The 22558-nt window shown below is 45.7% G+C and overlaps 2 protein-coding genes across 2 annotated transcripts in view; both read right to left on the bottom strand.

The window, feature by feature from the left end:
- Positions 1 to 537, bottom strand: part of kpnb1 (karyopherin (importin) beta 1) — a 17660-nt gene extending 17123 nt beyond the window's left edge. Inside the window, 1 exon segment of the mRNA XM_037791852.1 lies at positions 179 to 537. Coding sequence (XP_037647780.1) covers positions 179 to 218 — 40 coding nt within the window. The 5' untranslated portion in view covers positions 219 to 537.
- A 6507-nt stretch (positions 538 to 7044) lies between these two features.
- Positions 7045 to 22237, bottom strand: zgc:158376 (uncharacterized protein LOC100101643 homolog). Its single transcript, XM_037792053.1, has 9 exons — positions 22099 to 22237; positions 21178 to 21265; positions 19885 to 20070; positions 19671 to 19704; positions 16892 to 18177; positions 16644 to 16807; positions 14912 to 15073; positions 9375 to 9596; positions 7045 to 8880 (listed from the first exon to the last, which is right to left on the bottom strand). The coding sequence occupies exons 4-9, from the start codon at positions 19689 to 19691 to the stop codon at positions 8573 to 8575; spliced, it is 2163 nt and encodes a 720-aa protein (XP_037647981.1). The 5' UTR covers positions 19692 to 19704; positions 19885 to 20070; positions 21178 to 21265; positions 22099 to 22237; the 3' UTR covers positions 7045 to 8572.
- Between the last annotated feature and the right edge of the window lie 321 nt (positions 22238 to 22558).

Genomic DNA, 22558 nt, shown 5'->3' on the forward strand with positions numbered 1-22558 from the left:
GCGAGGCTTTTCCCTCCTTCTAACTTTCACCGGTTCACCGGAGCTAGCTGTTAGCTGCTAGCTGTTAGCTGTTAGCTGCTAGCCGCTAGCAGCGCAGCCACCACCCCGGACCAGAGCCTGGCAGGGCGGCAGGCTGAGAGTCGTGTAATGGTTAGTAGGTTAGTGGGCTGATATTGACCTGGAGAGACGGTCTTCTCTAGGATGGTGATGAGCTCCATGGCCCGGCTCTCTCTCTGGGCCCGGGCGGGTCTCTGGTCTCTCTCTGGGTCTAGCTGCTGGTTCTGGTTCTGTTCTGGTGCTGCGCAGCTCTCTGAGAGGATTATAGTATCGGTCGGTACCGGCCTCAGGGCGGGTCTGCTCGGGTCTGGATGAGGCGGGAGTTCCCGGTTAGCTCTGGTAGTGATGGTGAACCGGTTACCGTGTCGTCGCTCCGCCGCCCGGTCGCATCCTGTGAGTCGGAGGAAAGAAGGGCCGCGCGCTTCTCCCGCGGAAGGATATCACGCTGTGGCAGGGCGACGTGCTGCCTTCAAGGACCGCCGGACGTTCTAACACTCCACAGTGGAGGGGAGGAAATATAGTCACACTTTGTGTTAAATAAATATAATTAAATAAATGTGTGTATGTGTAGATATTTATTTATTTTATTATTTCTGTTTATATACACACATATTTATTCATTTATTTTTTAGCAACAAATTTGAATATTTTATTTATATATATATATATATACAAAATGTATAATTATATATATGTATATATAATTATACACATACACACACACATATATTGGTATATACATACCAATATATATATATATGTATGTATATATATATATATATATATATATAAATAAATAAATAAAATATTCAAATGTTTTGCTAAAAAATAAATGAATAAATATGTGTGTATATAAACAGAAATAATAAAATAAATAAATATATACACACATTTATTTAATTATATTTATTTAACACAAGTTGTGACTATATTTCCTATATGTAGATACATATATATATACATTTTTATATATACATATATATGTATATATATACTGTATGTATATATGTATATATATGTATATATATACATATATATGTATATATATACTGTATGTATATATGTATATATATATGTATATATATATACATATATAATTATACACTATATGTGTGTGTGTGTGTATAATTATATATATTTATTTTATTTATAATTAATGTTTATATACACACATATTTATTTATTTTTTAGCAAAGATTTGGACTGTTTCATATATAGTTAGTTTATAGCGTAAAGTTAGCTTTTTACGTCTGCTGATTGCTTTCAAACTTCATAAATCATAAAGTTTCGTTTAGCTTATTTTCTGTAATAATCCAAAACCCGATGGAACAATCCCATTGGCTGTTAGCGGAGGGAACCAGAGAGGTGATCACTTCCTGTTAGTGGAGGGAACCAGAGAGATGATCACTTCCTGTTAGTGGAGGGAACCAGAGAGATGATCACTTCCTGTTAGTGGAAGGAACCAGAGAGATGATCACTTCCTGTTAGTGGAGGGAACCAGGGAGATGATCACTTCCTGTTAGTGGAGGGAACCAGAGAGATGATCACTTCCTGTTAGTGGAAGGAACCAGAGAGATGATCACTTCCTGTTAGTGGAGGGAACCAGGGAGATGATCACTTCCTGTTAGTGGAGGGAACCAGGGAGATGATCACTTCCTGTTAGTGGAAGGAACCAGAGAGATGATCACTTCCTGTTAGTGGAGGGAACCAGGGAGATGATCACTTCCTGTTAGTCGAGGGAACCAGGGAGATGATCACTTCCTGTTAGTGGAGGGAACCAGAGAGATGATCACTTCCTGTTAGTGGAAGGAACCAGAGAGATGATCACTTCCTGTTAGTGGAGGGAACCAAGGAGATGATCACTTCCTGTTAGTGGAAGGAACCAGAGAGATGATCACTTCCTGTTAGTGGAGGGAACCAGAGAGATGATCACTTCCTGTTAGTCGAGGGAACCAGGGAGATGATCACTTCCTGTTAGTGGAGGGAACCAGAGAGATGATCACTTCCTGTTAGTGGAGGGAACCAGAGAGATGATCACTTCCTGTTAGTCGAGGGAACCAGGGAGATGATCACTTCCTGTTAGTGGAGGGAACCAGAGAGATGATCACTTCCTGTTAGTGGAGGGAACCAGGGAGATGATCACTTCCTGTTAGTGGAAGGAACCAGAGAGATGATCACTTCCTGTTAGTGGAAGGAACCAGAGAGATGATCACTTCCTGTTAGTGGAGGGAACCAGAGAGATGATCACTTCCTGTTAGTGGAGGGAACCACGGAGATGATCACTTCCTGTTAGTGGAGGGAACCAGAGAGATGATCACTTCCTGTTAGTCGAGGGAACCAGGGAGATGATCACTTCCTGTTAGTGGAGGGAACCAGAGAGATGATCACTTCCTGTTAGTGGAGGGAACCAGAGAGATGATCACTTCCTGTTAGTGGAAGGAACCAGAGAGATGATCACTTCCTGTTAGTGGAGGGAACCAGAGAGATGATCACTTCCTGTTAGTGGAGGGAACCAGGGAGATGATCACTTCCTGTTAGTGGAGGGAACCAGGGAGATGATCACTTCCTGTTAGTCGAGGGAACCAGGGAGATGATCACTTCCTGTTAGTGGAGGGAACCAGAGAGATGATCACTTCCTGTTAGTGGAGGGAACCAGAGAGATAATCACTTCCTGTTAGTGGAGGGAACCAGGGAGATGATCACTTCCTGTTAGTGGAGGGAACCAGAGAGATGATCACTTCCTGTTAGTGGAAGGAACCAGAGAGATGATCACTTCCTGTTAGTGGAGGGAACCAGAGAGATGATCACTTCCTGTTAGTGGAGGGAACCACGGAGATGATCACTTCCTGTTAGTGGAGGGAACCAGAGAGATGATCACTTCCTGTTAGTCGAGGGAACCAGGGAGATGATCACTTCCTGTTAGTGGAGGGAACCAGAGAGATGATCACTTCCTGTTAGTGGAGGGAACCAGAGAGATGATCACTTCCTGTTAGCCTACAGAAATACGTCATCACTGGAGCACTCTATATGTATATATACATATATACATGTATATATATACATGTATATATGTAGTATTCTCTGTGTTCACAGCACAGTTTTTTTTCAATTATGATTTCTTTTTATGATTAAATTCTTCTTGATGAACAAACAAACAAAGAGTCGGCTGTAAAAAGGAACCCATTGCTTCTTTATTAGTTAGTCATTTTACAGTAGTCACTCATACGTAGCTGCCTTGAGTTGGTCTTTTTGTGTCTTTTTACTTTTTGTTCCAACTTCTTCCTCATTTTTTTTTCATCAACACAACGGAAGAGTCATGGACAAAGTATAAAAACAGAACAAAAAACTGGATAAAATGCCCCTTTTCACAACAAAAAATTACATTTGGCAAAAGGTGATGATGATGATCCAGTGCATCTTTAAAACATCGATGAAGATGAGGAGAGATTCAGATTTTTACTAAGAGAAGAAAGCGGTGAGATATGTCCGGGCGTCTGATTGGATAAGAGCTTTCAGGGAATTTTCGTCCAATCAGATTTGATCTCCTCACTTGTTGCTAGGTGACGTTTGAAGCTGTGATACGCATCACTGATCCCCCCGCCCCCCCACACGTTACAGTAAAACAAAAAAAACACTAAATCACAACTGAATACAAAAAATAAAATATAAAAACTGACCTTTTAAACACGATGAAACATTGATCTGGTGTTTATGGCACAATACGGCATTCATGGCAATTTAAAATGGAACTAATAATACTTTTTATTTCATGGACTACAGCGGCGCGGCTAACAGCAGCTAGCTGTGATTACCTCTACTGCACCAATACCAATACTCCAATCAGATCAATACTCCAATCAGATCAATACTCTCAGAACAAACACTCACATATGACCTTTATGATTCTGATTAACTGAACAATGACATATTATTCTGTCTGTACCTGATAAACCCCACTAACACCGTCAGATAGCTCTTATTCACGTCTTTAACAATGCTACTGAGCTAACAGGCTAGCTACTGAGCTAACAGGCTAGCTACTGAGCTAACAGGTTAGCTACTGAGCTAACAGGTTAGCTACTGAGCTAACAGGCTAGCTACTGAGCTAACAGGTTAGCTACTGAGCTAACAGGCTAGCTACTGAGCTAACAGGCTAGCTACTGAGCTAACAGGTTATATTGTTATATTTGGAAACACCTACATGACCTACATGTAATGTTAGCATAACTTCATAACGGCGTAATTTCAATGTTCTTATTTGTTCTGATTCCTGCGGCTAACATTCCTCAACCTACACTGCATCTGTAGCAAGCTAATGCTAATCAGCTAGCTAGTGTTAGCTTGTTAGCTCAGTTTGTTAATGGCTAACAACACGACTCGTTAAAGACACGACTCGTTAAAAACACGACTCGTTAACGACACGGCTCGTTAAAGACACGACTCGTTAACGACACGGCTCGTTAAAGACACGACTCGTTAACGACACGACTCGTTAAAGACACGGCTCGTTAAAGACACGACTCGTTAACGACACGGCTCGTTAAAGACACGACTCGTTAAAAACACGACTCGTTAACGACACGGCTCGTTAAAGACACGACTCGTTAACGACACGACTCGTTAACGACACGGCTCCTTAACGAGCCGTGTCGTTAACATGCAGATTACTTTACTTTACTTTACACCAATTCTTAATTAGCTTGCTAGCTAATGCTAACTAGCCAGTGACGACGTCTGTTTTCCCGCTCATTCTCTTGACTTAATTTAAATTCGGTTTCACGTGTTCAGTTTTTCTGTGAGAAAAGTGCAGCAGAGGTAACGCAACAATAACTGTGACCTTGAAGCTGATCAGTTTGCTAATATGGAGATAACATGAGTAGCTAACACGCTAACCAACATGCTAGCCAGTACAAAGCGGCGCATCGGCTGAGCTGTGCCCGGACAACACTCGTATAATAATAATAATAACTGTAGTCCATGATGTGTTTGGCTGTTTGATTTGTCACGTACATCTGAAAATACAACAATATGAAATATGATATAAAGAATATCCCCCCCCCCTCCCGTGTTCCCAGAGTCCCGTGTTTCTGATATTAAACTAACGTTAGAGGAGATGGTCGTGTTCGGGCTGTTTCACAGTTCACATCGTAAACGAATGAAAGAAGGCGGACTTATTATTATTATTATTGTTATTATTATGATATTAAACTGTGGAAGGTTATAGGACCCTGGGAACACAGATCCCCCCCCCCCTCAGTGCCACTGCCTCACATGATAGACAGCCAGTTCACACATTAAGTCAAATCAACCGAAGACATGAATCTGCTGCTCGCCACCATCACAAACTAACAGGGCGCCATTTATGAAAGCGCTCCATAACGACACCAACATCAGCATCGAGTTCTGGCTTTTATACGACGACACCTCGAAAACCAAAACTGCTGCTGTAAACAACGATAACCAGCGAGAAGATCAGTTTGTGTCTGACGATATTTTTCATAAGTGAGGCCCCTGAGAAAACTACAGCGGCCCATTTTAGCACAAAAACAGATGAGAAATTCGGAATTAAAATGAAAATACTCGAGATTATGAGTTCAACTTTTCACATCAGGATTATGAGACGATAAATCAGAATTATGAGATAACTGAGTATTTGTTGACTTTGATTTATAAAGTCATGATCTTGACTCAGTCGTCTTATTAAATCTTCATAATGAGAGTAGCGATGCACCGATAACCGGATCAGATATTGACTCAAATAGCTGTACCGGATATCGGTGACAACCTGTTCACTTCTATGTTTGTATATATAAGAAATCCAGATGAGTTATGAGTCATAATCCTGATTTAGTATCTCATATTGTTGAAGTACCGTGAGTATTTTTACTTTAACTTCTTCTCATGCGGCACTAATGGGCTTCCATAGAACACAGATTCATCATCAGCGTAACGTCTGAACAAACAGAAGAAATGTAGAAAACAAACAACAGATAGATCCACTCAGAGAGATCCACTCAGAGAGATATAGATCCACTCATAGATAGATCCACTCAGAGATAGATCCACTCAGAGAGATATAGATCCACTCAGAGATAGATCCACTCAGAGAGATATAGATCCACTCATAGATAGATCCACTCAGAGAGATATAGATCCACTCAGAGATAGATCCACTCAGAGAGATATAGATCCACTCAGAGATAGATCCACTCAGAGAGATCCACTCAGAGACAGATCCACTCAGAGAGATATAGATCCACTCAGAGATAGATCCACTCAGAGAGATATAGATCCACTCATAGATAGATCCACTCAGAGATAGATCCACTCAGAGAGATATAGATCCACTCAGAGATAGATCCACTCAGAGATAGATCCACTCAGAGAGATCCACTCAGAGACAGATCCACTCAGAGAGATATAGATCCACTCAGAGATAGATCCACTCAGAGAGATCCACTCAGAGATAGATCCACTCAGAGAGATCCACTCAGAGATAGATCCACTCAGAGAGATATAGATCCACTCATAGATAGATCCACTCAGAGAGATATAGATCCACTCAGAGATAGATCCACTCAGAGAGATATAGATCCACTCAGAGACAGATCCACTCAGAGAGATCCACTCAGAGATAGATCCACTCAGAGAGATATAGATCCACTCAGAGATAGATCCACTCAGAGAGATCCACTCAGAGATAGATCCACTCAGAGAGATATAGATCCACTCAGAGATAGATCCACTCAGAGATAGATCCACTCAGAGAGATATAGATCCACTCAGAGATAGATCCACTCAGAGATAGATCCACTCAGATGGAGCGTTGCATATCATAAAAGGAAATCTTAAAACATGTGTAGCAGGAATGTGTGTTTGGACTGTATGGAGTGTGGCACACAAATAAATTACAAAAATACTCCTGAGAAAACACGATCAATAACGTCCCAACAGAATCTGATCAGAGGAGGAGGAGGATGATGATGATGATGAAGAGCAGATATTAAAGAGGATGAATGAGGCGAACGTTGAAGACACTGAGGCTCAGATTCAAACACACCCAGCGCTGTCGGTCTCACACACACACACAGGAAGGAAAACACCTCAAACCAAAAACACACCTGAACACACCTGCACCGCCGCCGCCAAGACTCAATAGTGTCGCGCTGATCTGTGAGACGTTTCAGAGCCAGAGTAAGGTTAGCCTAGCTTAGCACAATGACTGGAAGCGGGGGGAAAGTGCTAGCCTAGCTCCGTCTGCTGATTATTGAACCTGATCACTTCCTGCTCTGCTCTCACTGACTGGAAGCTTTACTGGTCTTACTGGTTCACACTGGGGGCTCATACAGTCACATGTAACACACGCACGCACACACACACACACACACAGTATACATTCGTTATGATGTGGCTCTGGTTGCAGCCGGCGACGGCGTCGGCGCTGCAGGGTACCGTGGGAGAGGAAATACTGTGTTTTTGTGACTGAACTCTGATCTGATGACGTCCACCACTTATTTCCTCACATTACTGATGTTCAATAAACTTCACTGTTTATATTCCTCCGCTCACGTCCTCATGGTCGAGTCCTTTAAAGGATTATTATTATTAGGATTATTATACGTAGTTTCCATCAGACCGCCAAATACAGGTCCTTCTCAAAGAGTCAAGGCCACGCCCCCTTTACGCCGGGATCAGACTACAGGATGTTGTTGACGGTTACGATGGTCACTTTGTCAGATTAGACGATGGAGAGTGATAAATTCTTGTTGTGACAAGTCTGTGAGGGACATATTGGACTGGTCCCCCCCAGAAGGGGGCGTGGCCATGAGACTCTGGTCCGATGACATCAGAAGATCTTCTGATGTTTAATGGAAACAATCCTGAGATGAGTATTTAGAGGATTTCTGTCTCGTTTGAATAAAGTTTATTTGAATCGTTGTTGGACTGAACTGACGGCGGGAGGGTGAAGGGGGGGTTGTGATTAAAACATATAGTGTGATGTCATCCGTCAAACCACACACACACACACACACACACACACACACACGCTCACACGCGCACACGCACACACGCACACACGCACACACGCACACACGCACACACACACGCACACACACTAAACGTAGGACGATGATGATTCTGCAGCGTGTGGCGAGCAGGTGGATGACTGGTGTGATGATTGGTCGTAGGAGGGAAGGACGGAAGGACGGAAGGAAGGAAGGAGGGAAGGAGGGAAGGAAGGAAGGAGTGTAGGGGGGGTGGTGTGTCAAAGGTCAAGGGTCATTTACAGTAAACTACAGATATATACACACACCCAAAAATTGTACAGAGAACAAATATGTACATGCTCAGGGTTTCTATTTACTATCACCGACAACTTCCTCCTCTTCTTCTTCTGTGGTGGCTGTACTCAGAGCTCCTCCTCCTCCTCCTCCTCCTCCTCCTCCTCCTGTAGTGTAACGAGGCGGGAGGCGGGGCTTGTGGACTCCAGTGTCTCGTGACGTGGAGGAGGACTTTAGCTGTTCTTTAGCAGCGTTCTGTCTTCAGGAGGACAGGAGGAGGAGGACGAGGAGGAGGCAGACGTGGTGGAGGAGGAAGAGGAGGACGATGAAGCAGCGACCGTGGTGGTGGCAGAGGAAGAGGAGGACGAGGAGGTGGTGGAGGAGGAGGATGATGAGGAAGAGGAGGAGGAGGCGTGGGGGGGGAAGGAGAGCAGCTGTCCCGTCTCAGAGGACAGGAGACAGCAGGAGCGAAGATCAGCCGTCTGCAGGGAGGAGCAGCGACGGAGCAACGGGACACACGTCTCCGTCACCTTCACACAACCTGGAGGACACACAGAGACAGAGAGGACACTGAGAGGACAGACACTGAAAGGACACATGTCTCCGTCACTTTTACACAACCTGGAGGACAGACAGAGACAGAGGGCACGGAGAGGACAGATACTGAGAGGACAGACAGACAGGGAGAACACAGAAGACAGACAGAGAGGACACACTGCTCCGTCACCTTCACCCAACCTGGAAGACAGAGAGGACACTGAGAGAGGACAGACAGGGAGGACACTGAGAGAGGACAGACAGGTAAGGACAGACAGGGAGGACACTGAGTGAGGACAGACAGGGAGGACACAGAGAGGACAGACAAGTGAGGACAGACAGGGAGGACACTGAGAGAGGACAGACAGGTGAGGACAGACAGGGAGGACACTGAGAGAGGACAGACAGGGAGGACACAGAGAGGACAGACCGGTGAGGACAGACAGAGAGGACACAGAGAGGACAGACAGGTGTAGGTGGGCGTGTCTCCGTGGTTACCTGCCAGGTTGATGTGGGTGAGGCTGTCTCTCAGGGGGGAGATGGACGAGGTGAGGGTGTGGACCGTCTGGTCCGTGATGTTTCCACACTGACTCACGTCCAACCTGCTCAGGTGAGGGACGTAACGCACCAGGAGACGAGAGGACGCGTCCGTCAGGTCCAAACCAGCCAACCGCAGCTCTGTCACGTTCTGGAAACGCCCCACTCTGGTCTCACCGTGAGCTGTTGGACCAATCAGAGACAAACTAATGAACTGATCATCCAATCAGAGACAAGATAATGAACTGATCATCCAATCAGAGACAAGCTAATGAACTGATCATCCAATCAGAGACAAGCTGATGAACAGATCATCCAATCAGAGACAAGCTAATGAACTGATCATCCAATCAGAGACAAGCTGATGAACAGATCATCCAATCAGAGACAAGCTAATGAACTGATCATCCAATCAGAGACAAGCTAACGAAGTGATCATCCAATCAGAGACAAGCTAACGAAGTGATCATCCAATCAGAGACAAGCTAACGAAGTGATCATCCAATCAGAGACAAGCTAATGAACTGATCATCCAATCAGAGACAAGCTAACGAACTGATCATCCAATCAGAGACAAGCTAATGAACTGATCATCCAATCAGAGACAAGCTAACGAAGTGATCATCCAATCAGAGACAAGCTGATGAACAGATCATCCAATCAGAGACACCTTCATTTAAAAAGCCCTTAATTAACTAATTAACAAAAGTTCACCTTTAATTTACACATTAAGTGGAAATATTTTGCAAATCTGTTTAGTGTTATTAACGTAAAGTAATACACCTTAAAAATTAAGTACTAAATAATAATAATATTTATTTATTTTTTAAAGAGTCATAACAGTGTGTATTTCAGAGTATTTCATGGAAGGGATTTAATGTGTAATTATTATTAGTAAATTTAATAAATAAAAAGTGTTTAACCCTAGTCCATTGAAATAATATTACAATACATTTTAACCATTAATTATCCAACTGAAATGCTAAATCATTATTAATAGATGGATTTATTCATGTTTTAATAAGTAATTAATGAACCGAGGACTCTTATTTTGATGCTGTGTGTTAGTGAGCCTCACTGTCACTGTCACTATTACTGTCACTATTACTGTTACTGTCACTGTCACTATTACTGTTACTGTCAATGTCACTGTTACTGTCACTGTCACTATTACTGTCAATGTCACTGGTACTGTTACTGTCGCTATTACTGTCACTTTCACTATTACTGTTACTGTCGCTATTACTGTCACTTTCACTATTACTGTTACTGTCACTATTACTGTCACTTTCACTATTACTGTTACTGTCACTGTTACTGTCAATGTCACTATTACTGTCACTTTCACTGTTACTGTTACTGTCACTTTCACTGTCACTATTACTGTCACTTTCACTATTACTGTTACTGTCACTATTACTGTCACTTTCACTGTTACTGTCACTATTTCTGTTACTGTCACTTTCACTATTACTGTCACTATTACTGTTACTGTCACTATTACTGTCACTTTCACTGTTACTGTCACTGTCACTATTTCTGTTACTGTCACTATTACTGTCACTTTCACTGTTACTGTCACTATTTCTGTTACTGTTACTGTCACTGTCACTATTACTGTCACTTTCACTATTACTGTTACTGTCACTTTCACTGTTACTGTCACTGTCACTATTTCTGTTACTGTCACTGTCACTATTACTGTCACTATTACTATTACTGTCACTTTCACTATTACTGTCAATGTCACTATTACTGTCACTTTCACTATTACTGTTACTATTATTGTCACTATTACTGTTACTGTTACTGTCACTATTACTGTCACTTTCACTATTTCTGTTACTGTTACTGTCACTATTACTGTCACTTTCACTATTACTGTCACTATTACTGTTACTGTCACTGTTACTGTCACTGTCACTATTTCTGTTACTGTCACTGTCACTATTACTGTCACTGTTACTATTACTGTTACTGTCACTTTCACTATTACTGTCACTGTTACTGTTACTGTCACTTTCACTACTACTGTTACTGTCACTATTACTGTTACTGTCACTTTCACTACTACTGTTACTGTCACTGTCACTATTACTGTTACCGTCACTGTCACTATTACTGTTACTGTTAATAATAATAATAATACATTTTATTTGGTGGCGCCTTTCTGGACACCCAAGGACACCTTACAAGAATTAATTAAAACATAGACAGATAAAACAATATAAAAACAACAGGACATGACAGAGACATATTTGTACAGACACATAGGATGGGTGATGATGAGTGCTAGAGAGAGTATGCCAGTTTAAACAGGTGGGTTTTGAGGAGGGATTTGAATGATGTGATATCTTCAGACTGCCGGATGTGTGGGGGGAGTGAGTTCCATAACCTGGGAGCAGAGCAGCTGAATGCCCTGGCTCCCATGGTGCTGAGGCGTGAGGTGGGGGTAGTCAGAAGTCCGGCTGATGATGAGCGGAGGGAACGGGAGGGGGCGTACTCCTGGAGGAGGTCTGTGAGGTAGGTGGGGGCGAGGTTATGGAGGGCTTTGTAGGTGAGCAGGAGGTTTTTGTAGTCGATCCGGGATTTAACAGGGAGCCAGTGCAGCTGGATGAGGATGGGGGTGATGTGGTCGGAGGATTTGGTGCGGGTGATGATCCGGGCGGCAGAGTTCTGAATGATTTGGAGTCTGTTGAGTAGTTTGATGGGAATGCCAGAGAGGACAGCGTTGCAATAGTCGATTCGGGATGTGACAAAAGCGTGAACCAGGATTTCAGTGCTGGAGTGGGTCAGGGATGGGCGGAGTCTGGAGATGTTGCGGAGGTGGAAGAAGGCAGTCCGGGTGACGTTTTTTATGTGGGATGTTACCGTCACTGTCACTATTACTGTTACTATTACTGTCACTTTCACTGTTACTGTCACTATTACTGTTACTGTTACTGTCAATGTCACTGGTACTGGTACTGTTATGCTTCCCCCCACACTCGACCCCCTACAATTTGCATACCGCCCAAACAGAGGCACAGAGGACGCCATCGCCCATGTACTACACACCGCCCTCTCCCACCTGGAAGGAAGGGACACCTATGTGAGGATGCTGTTCGTGGATTACAGCTCAGCGTTCAACACCATAGTGCCCTCCAGGCTCGTCAGTAAACTCAAGGATCTGGGCCTGAACACACCACTGTGTGACTGGATCCTGGACTTTCTGACGGGACGCCCCCAGGTGGTGAGAATCAACAACCTCACCTCGACTTCACTGACTCTAAGCACAGGAGCACCACAGGGCTGTGTTCTCAGCCCCCTCCTGTACTCCCTCTACACCCACGACTGTGTGGCAACAAGAGCTTCAAACACCATCGTGAAGTTTGCGGACGACACAGCAGTTGTGGGGTTGATCTCCCATGGCGACGAGATGGCTTACAGGGAGGAGGTGACCACCCTGGAACAGTGGTGTCAGAACAACCACCTCTCCCTGAACATCTCAAAGACCAAGGAGGTCATCGTGGATTACAGGAGGGGGGGTTGCACTCACCCCCCAGTCACCATCAACGGCACAGCGGTGGAGAGGGTGGACACCTTTAAATACCTGGGTATCAACATCCATAAGGACTTGACATGGGCCACCCACACCACCGCTGTAGTCAGGAAGACCCAGCAGAGACTGTACGCTCTGAGGCGACTCAAGACTTTCAGACTGAAACCGCAAATCCTCAGGGACTTCTACCGGGGCACCATAGAGAGCCTCCTGACAGGCTGCTTCACCACCTGGTTCGGCAGCTGCACCAACGTGGACCGTAAGGCGCTGGAAAGGGTGGTGCGCTCGGCCCAACACATCACCGGGTGCGAGCTGCCCAGCCTGCAGGAGCTGTACACCCAGCGGTGCCTCAGGAAGTCCCTGAGGGTCATTAAGGACACGACACACCCCCACAACAGCCTGTTCTCCCTCCTGCCCTCTGGTAGAAGATACAGGACCCCCAGGACTCTCACCAGCAGACTGAGGAACAGTTTTTTCCCCCAGGCCATCAGACTTTTAAATCTATAATTCATTTGACACATTCTTACACAAAAATATTTCTTATACTGTATATACTGTATATATTGTTAATACATATGTTCTTAATATGCCCTTATATAAAGTATTTCCTTTTATAATTGTAATGTAAATGTAATGTAAATGTAAATGTAATATAATTTATTATTTAATGGAGCTTCCTAGCGAAAAGTATTTCACACGTTTGTACCTGTACAACCGGCGTGACAATAAACATCTTGAATCTTGAATCTTGAATCTTGTTACTGTCATTTTCACTATTACTGTTACTGTCACTTTCACTACTACTGTTACTGTCACTGTCACTATTACTGTTACTGTTACCGTCACTGTCACTATTACTGTTACTGTCACTATTACTGTTACTGTCAATGTCACTGGTACTGGTACTGGTACCGGTACTGTCACTGTCACTGTCACTATTACTGTCACACCACACTGCACTCAATAATCGTCTCATTTAGGTATCATTATAGAACTTCGACCTTATTTACCAGCTCGCTGAGGTTTGTTTCGGTTGCTGGATACAGAATAGATGACGTCACATTGCTCAGACTACCACAACAAAAGCGGTAACTTCCTTCTACCTCTACATAGACTCAGATGAAGCAGATATATCCATCTGATGTTAAAACATCTATTTAGAAATCATAAAATAAATAAATCACGATACACGGGTGAATCTACTTTTTCCCCACCCCTACTATTTTCCATGTTTTTGTGTCATTTCTGTTAGCAGTGTAGCATTAAAGCCTTTTAATGTCCATTTCATTTCATTATAAATAATATTTATATTTATTTTAGACAGAGAGAGGTTCAGAAACGTGTGGTAATTTGTAAATAATAGTAATAGTCCACAATTTAAACCCTGTACTATATTCATTCATGAGCTCTCCAAGTCACTGCATGTTCTACAACACGGTCCGGCACATATTTCAGAATAAAAGCCTTGTGTAAACAAATGAAGGAATTCTGTCCACAGAAAAAACGCTTGAGGGCTTTTAATTTGAAATGAAAGCAGGAAGTGTTGATTTGTTGAAGTCTTTACTTTTTTTTCATCTCCGTAACATATTCTACAGATAAACGTGTAAACTGTAGTTATGTAGCTGATATGATGTTAATATACAGTCAATAGATCACCTTCACTGTCTGTTGTTGCTGTGAACCGCGCAGCTCGCGTCAAAAATAGGAGAGACCTCGAATTTCTAGAAGAGACGCAGTCGAGTCGCACGTTTCACACGGGCAGTGTGGCTGCTCTAACCTGTTAACACGGACGCGGAAATAAAAAACAACTGGTAATGCAGCCGCCACGCGCTGCTGACGTTCCTGGTGTGTCCCAGGCTCAACGGTCCCTCCGCCTCACTCCCCGCCACTCCGGAGAAGGACCAGCTACCTCGCTAACTAGCCTGCTCCTCCGCAAGGGTGTGTTTGTGTGTCTCACCTGTCCTGGTGTCAGGTGGGGGGGCCAGCAGCTCTCTCAGGTGAGAGTCTTTGAGGTCCTCCACCCTGCTGAGGTCCAGCAGCTTCAGACAGGGACAGACGGCCTGACACAGAGCCGAGACCGCCGACCACGGACAGCCCGACACGTTCAGCTCCAGCAGACCTGAACACCACAAAGACGACATCATCACGCCACACAGACGACATCATCACGCCACACAGACGACATCATCACGCCACACAGACGACATCATCACTCAACACAGACGACATCATCACTCAACACAGACGACATCATCACGCCACACAGACGACATCATCACGCCACACAGACGACATCATCACGCCACACAGACGACATCATCACTCAACACAGACGACATCATCACGCCACAGACGACATCATCACGCCACACAGACGACATCATCACGCCACACAGACGACATCATCACGCCACAAAGACGACATCATCACGCCACACAGACGACATCATCACGCCACACAGACGACATCATCACTCCACACAGACGACATCATCACTCAACACAGACGACATCATCACTCAACACAGACGACATCATCACGCCACACAGACGACATCATCACGCCACACAGACGACATCATCACTCAACACAGACGACATCATCACGCCACAAAGACGACATCATCACGCCACACAGACGACATCATCACGCCACACAGACGACATCATCACGCCACACAGACGACATCATCACTCAACACAGACGACATCACGCCACACAGACGACATCATCACGCCACACAGACGACATCATCACGCCACACAGACGACATCATCACTCAACACAGACGACATCACGCCACACAGACGACATCATCACGCCACACAGACGACATCATCACGCCACACAGACGACTTCATCACGCCACACAGACGACATCATCACTCAACACAGACGACATCACGCCACACAGACGACATCATCACGCCACACAGACGACATCATCACGCCACACAGACGACATCATCACTCAACACAGACGACATCATCACGCCACACAGACGACATCATCACGCCACACAGACGACATCATCACGCCACACAGACGACTTCATCACGCCACACAGACGACATCATCACGCCACACAGACGACATCATCACATCACACTCATCACTTCAGTAAATACACAGTATATACAGTGTGTATATATATATATTTATACAGTACATATACAGTACATATATATATATATATGTACTGTATATGTACTGTATATATTGTATATAAAGTAAACATTGAGTTTGTGGACAGGAAGTGTGTGCAGTAGAGCGTTGTGGACAGGAAGTGTGTGCAGTAGAGCGTTGTGGACAGGAAGTGTGTGCAGTAGAGCGTTGTGGACAGGAAGTGTGTGCAGCAGAGCGTTGTGGACAGGAAGTGTGTGCAGCAGAGCGTTGTGGACAGGAAGTGTGTGCAGTAGAGCGTTGTGGACAGGAAGTGTGTGCAGTAGAGCGTTGTGGACAGGAAGTGTGTGCAGTAGAGCGTTGTGGACAGGAAGTGTGTGCAGCAGAGCGTTGTGGACAGGAAGTGTGTGCAGTAGAGCGTTGTGGACAGGAAGTGTGTGCAGTAGAGCGTTGTGGACAGGAAGTGTGTGCAGTAGAGCGTTGTGGACAGGAAGAGAGTGCTGTAGAGCGTTGTGGACAGGAAGTGTGTGCAGCAGAGCGTTGTGGACAGGAAGTGAGCGGCACCTTGTAGGCGGTTGATGAGCCACATGAGCTGTTTCTTGGAGATGTTGGTGTAGCCCAGGTTGAGGGAGACGGGCTGGCGGCGGATGATACCACTCAACATGGGGGGGGTGATGGAGCGCTGCCGGCTCAGATCGATCTGAGTCCACAACCGTTTATCACAACACCTGAAGAAGACGACAACGTGAACATGTGACCTGCAGCGGAGCGGCGGTGTGATGTCAATGTGAGGTCAGAGTGATGTCACTTACCAGCGGCTCCAGGTGCGACACACCCTCATGCACACGCACAGCTCCCTCTGGCTCAGGTGGGTGAAGACTCTGAGCCACACGTCCCTCGTCATGATGTGGGCGGAGCCGGAGTCCAGCGGCAGGCAGCTGGGCTCCGGGCAGGTGGGGGGGGGCCGCACCAGGTGTCTTTCCATCTGAATGGGTCGGGGTGGCGAGGGCACGGCCGGCGGGCTGCGCTTCATCATCTGAGAGCGCGGGGCGAGGCGGGACGGCTGCGAGCAGGGGGAGGCCGCCATCGCTGACATCATCAGGCCGCCTCCCAACCCTCCTCCCCCGTTAGAGGTGGGGATGGAGGAGGAGGAGATGTTGTTCCTGGACGTCTGGTTCTTACTGTTGCTACGGATCTTATTGCCACGGCTCCCGCTGCCTTTAGCCCCGCCCCCTCCTCCCCCGCTGTGTCTGTGATTGGTCAGAACGCCGCTGGCGTTCTCCTTTTCCCCGCCCTCCCTCCCCCCTCCCGTCCCTCCTCGTGTCCGCCCGTTGCGTGCCTCCTGCCCGTTGCTGCGCTGTTTCCCCGTGAAGCCGTCGTGCTGTGAGGACGGAGGCATCTGATTGGATGAGAGGGGTGAGGGCGGGGGGAGGGAGGCAGAGTTTTTCCTGGTCCTGTCAGAGGTGGGCGTGTCTTCCTCCTCTCCGTCCAACAGTCCTCCTTTCCGTCCACGTGGAGGTAACCCCGCCTCTACTCCTCCCCCTCTCCGCCGAGCCTTCTCCCCCCCTCCCTGCTCCTCCTCCCTCACCTCCTCCTCCCCCCTCCCTCCCTCCCCCTCCGACTCCTCGCTGGCGCTGAAGCCCAGCTCGGCCAGACGCCGCTCCCTCTCCCGCTCTCTCTCCCGCTCGCTGCGACTCCTCTCTCGCTCCGCCCGCCCCCCGCTGCTGTTGCCGTAGACGACGGGAGGAGGCGGGGCAGGGGAGGAGGACGAGGGCGAGGAGCCTCCTCCCGCCTGCTCCCCCCTGAGGGAGTCGTCGGAGTCGGACTCGGAGTCGGACTCGGAGCTGGAGGAGGAGGAGGAGGAGGACTCGGGCCGGCGCTCCAGCAGACACATCCTTTTAAAGCGCTCCAGTTTCTCTCTGTGATGGGAGCGCTGGTCGGCACTGGACGTCCCGCCTGTACCTCCCCCTCCTGTCCCACCTCCTCCTCCTCCTCCCCCGGGCTGAGAAGAAGAAGTGGAGGAGCCCTGTAGTCCTCCTGCACCTCCTCCGGCTGAGGAGGTGGGCCCGTTGGACTCCACCGCCTCCTGTTTGGGTTTCTGATGAACAGAGAAGATCATCTGTGTTACTATGACAACCAGACACAATACACAGGGAAATATTACAGTAGACTCACATTACTGGACATAGGAAATGTTGATATCACATAGAATAAACATATATATATATATATATATATACATACATATATACATATATATATATATATATATATATATACACATACATACATACATACATATATATATATATATATATATATATACACACAATATATTAGGGCTGCCAATTGATTCAAATAGTTAATCGCAAATGAATCACACATTTATTTAGTGACTGTAAGAATGTTAAATATGAAGCTACAAATATAGTACATTTACTCAAATACAATTTTGAGGTACTTGTACTTTACTTGAGTATTCCATTTGATGCTACGTTATACTTCTCCTCCACTACTTCATGGGTCGGTCTAGATCGGCTCTATATGAACGTGTCTTGAGATTTTTTTTATTTGCTTAAAATGTTCTGTTAGTAACTTGTTCAGGTATAACTCATTGCTGGTCGGTGTCTCATGGTCTCTCGTGTGTCTCATGGTCTCTCGTGTGTCTCATGGTCTCTCGTGTGTCTCATGGTCTCTCGTGTGTCTCATGGTCTCTCGTGTGTCTCATGGTCTCTCATGTGTCTCATGGTCTCTCGTGTGTCTCATGGTCTCTCGTGTGTCTCATGGTCTCTCATGTGTCTCATGGTCTCTCATGTGTCTCATGGTCTCTCATGTGTCTCCGCTGTTCAGACTCAGACTCCAACACAAACTCCAGTGAAGCACCAAAACCTCTTGGTTGTATCTAGTGAAGCTGTTAAACAGTGTTGGCCGCGGTCGGAGGACGCGGGGGAGACCGTAGCTTTGGTCTCCAGGACCGGAGTCTCTGCTCCTCTGCTCCTCTGCTCCTCTGCCTGCCTTCACTCACACACCACGCTCCTTCTCTCTCTCTCTCTCCACCTCTCACGTGCATGCTGCTCACTCCACACTGCAGAAGAGTTAGTTTAGCTCTGAGAATATCTAGTGAATGTTCAGTGGACGTTTGTGCAGAAATAACTGCTGCAGCTCCTCCAGACCAACAGAGGTTTCCCGTGTCTTGTGAAGTGACGGGGCTCCACAGAGAGAAACGTTATCGTCTCCGACCAAAACTCCGGCGTCTCCCCCGTTCCCTCCGGCCGCGGTCGGGAGGCTGAGGCAGGAAAAGCCAACACTAGGATCAGCATTGATTCATGGAGAGACCTTGGTCTGGTCAGCTAACATTACTGCCAAGCAGCTGAAATATAGAGTGATATTGTGGCTTTTAGCTGACGTGTGTCTCCTCACTGTGTTGAGCGACGCTCCTTCATGTCTATGTAGAGCGAGCACAAGCGCCAGCAACAGGACGCTGACTTTAGTTGACTTAACGGACACAGGTGAAGCTGTTAACAAGACATTTAGGATTCTAACTAACAGACCCTTTAAGTCTCAATAACAATAATAATAATAGTTTCTGACCTTTTTGAGGCGTTTTTTCATGAGGTCCCTTCATCTGAAAGAGAGAGAGACAGACAGAGAGACAGACAGAGAGACAGACAGAGAGACAGACAGAGCTGTTAACTAAATATACAACATGTTCTTTCTAAATGCAGGATGATGTTTCCAGATTCAGTGAGTACTTTAACACATCAACTTCCTGTCAGATCTGCTCTGTGATTGGTTAACACTCCACCTTCTTCTTGGGCCCGCTGTCCTGAGGCAGCTCCTTCTCCTTCTTCCTCTTGTGCCCCCCCTCCGTCCTCCCCCCCTCCTCCAGGGAGGGCGGGGCTTTCTTTTTAGGGGGCGGGTCATCTGTGAGCTTCCAGCGGCCCACCTCGCCGTTATCCAGCCGCCGCTTCCCCGAGCCGTCCGCCTGGTCCTGGACACACACACACACACACACACACACACACACACACACGGGGCTGATTTAAGACACACTGTCACACACCTGTTCACCTGTTCACCTGTCTCAACTGTTCTCCTGTTCTCCTGTCTCACCTGTTCTCCTGTCTCACCTGTCTCACCTGTTCACCTGTCTCACCTGTCTCACCTGTTCACCTGTCTCACCTGTTTCCCCTGTTCACCTGTCTCACCTGTTCTCCTGTCTCACCTGTCTCACCTGTTCACCTGTTCACCTGTTCACACCAAACTTAAAGTAAAGTTTTTTGCACAGTGCGTTTACACTCCATCGTCAAAGTAAAAACGAGAACAGACGCAAATTCTGAATGAAAGCTGAAAAATTCCAACTCGCGCGAGAAATTGGTGTGACGCTGTCGCTTAAGCCTCTCAGCGTTGAAGTTCTCCTGACGTTGAATCAGAGATGGAGGATAAAGGGCGGTATGTGTCCCAGAGCTACGACAGAACCTCATATCTGGACAGAGACGGGACGGAACTCTACCTACGCTGAGTGTTGATGGAGCAGCAGCACAGCCTGGCACTGATCAAACCAGACTCCATTCAGAAAACAAGCATTTTAAAAGTTGTCTGCTTGTCGTCATGGTAACAGACCTGACGAAGCAGGAATTCAGACTTTTACTAATCAGCATCATGATGTCGATATTTCAGCATCATTTTGATCTGCTTATTGATATTAAATCTGTTTATCGATATTAAATCTGTTTATCGATATTAAATCTGTTTATCGATATTAAATCTGTTTATTGATATTAAATCTGTTTATTTTGGGTTCATACCGCAGTAGTAAACCAGATTAATTCAACCGAGGCGTGACGTGCTAGATCCAGTGAAACGCCTGCGGGTGAAGTGATGAACATCTGGGACGTATCTGGGACGTCCACGGCACCAGTACTGGTTCTTTCTGCTGGTTGATGGAATGTTGCTGGTGTCTACATGGAGGTCATTTCCTCTCTGTGGCGTGAGGCAAACCTTTGCCTTGGGTTTGTAGAGGTGTAACAGGAGCATCACTGTTTGGGGAAATGTAAACTCTCCACCAGTTGGAGGTGAACTGGTGGGACTCTCTTACCTTACTGGTTTTGCCCTCCTTGTGGCACTTTGGACACTCCCAGCAGTTTTGGGATCTCATCGTTGATGATTCCTTCAGCTTTCCCCATCTGACCAGACACAAACACACTCAGTATGTACAGGCTGCTGCACACAGCATGGAACAACAACAACAACAATAGCAGTAATAATAATAATCATATTATTATTATTCATAATAATATTAATAATAATCGTCATAATAACAATCATATTATTATCGATAATAATAATAATAGTAGTAATCATCATCATATTATTAATATTAATAATACTAATAATCATATAAATAATATACTAACAATCATATTAATATTAATAATAACAAGAATATTATTATTAATAATCATATTAATAATGTGTCCTTTTTAAAGCTCCCGGTCCAGAATCAGTTGGTTGTCTCTCTAAACACACTAAACGGAGGCAGAGTGTCGCAGAGTGAATTCACTTGAATGAAACAAACCCGCTGTTACTCATCACTTCCTGCTGCTGCTGCTTCAAAATAAAACCCAATAAATCATTTTTGCTGGAAGGCTTTTAATGTGAAACAGCGGCAGCAGGACATTAAAAACTCACCGTCACAGGAAAGGTTGGATGTTTTTGGGGACGGACATTTGATTGAAACAAGTGATTGAAATTATAAGTTGTAATATTGATAAGCTGCTGTAACTTACTACAACCATTCTATTGATGTTAAATTACATTTTACATTAAATACTACGTCCTTTTCCTCATCGATGTAGGAACTCTTGTATTTACTCTTCGTCAAATCACAACTTTTTATCAAAATATTTTGATTACATTCACATTATGTAACCAACTCTACGACGGGACGTCCTTCAGCTGGAGTTCAGGTGTTAGTGAATCTATGATTAATTGTATTAGTAGTAATGATGAGACTGACCTTGAGACAGCTGGGGTGGATGATCTCGTTACAGATGGTACACTCCATCAGAGAGAGGCTGAACTTCTCCTCCTCAGAGTCCACCGTGTCTTCCTTCCCCGCCTCGCCGCACGCAAAGCACACCGCCGTGTGAGGCAGCACCGGCTGGACAGAAAGACAGACAGACAGGTGGGTCAAGACAGGTAGAGAAGATAGACAGACAGGTAGAGAAGACAGACAGACAGGTAGAGAAGACAGACAGACAGGTAGAGAAGACAGACAGGTAGAGAGACAGACAGACAGACAGACAGGTGGATCAGACAGGTAGAGACAGACAGACAGGTAGGTAGAGAGACAGACGGACAGACAGGTGGAGAGACTGCCAGACGGAGAGACAGACAGATGGGTAGAGAGACAGACATGTGGGTCAGACAGGTAGGGAGACGGACAGAAAGACAGGTGGAGAGACAGACAGACAGGT

This window comes from Sebastes umbrosus, chromosome 14, assembly GCF_015220745.1.
Source record: "Sebastes umbrosus isolate fSebUmb1 chromosome 14, fSebUmb1.pri, whole genome shotgun sequence".
Taxonomy (NCBI): Eukaryota; Metazoa; Chordata; class Actinopteri; order Perciformes; family Sebastidae; genus Sebastes; species Sebastes umbrosus.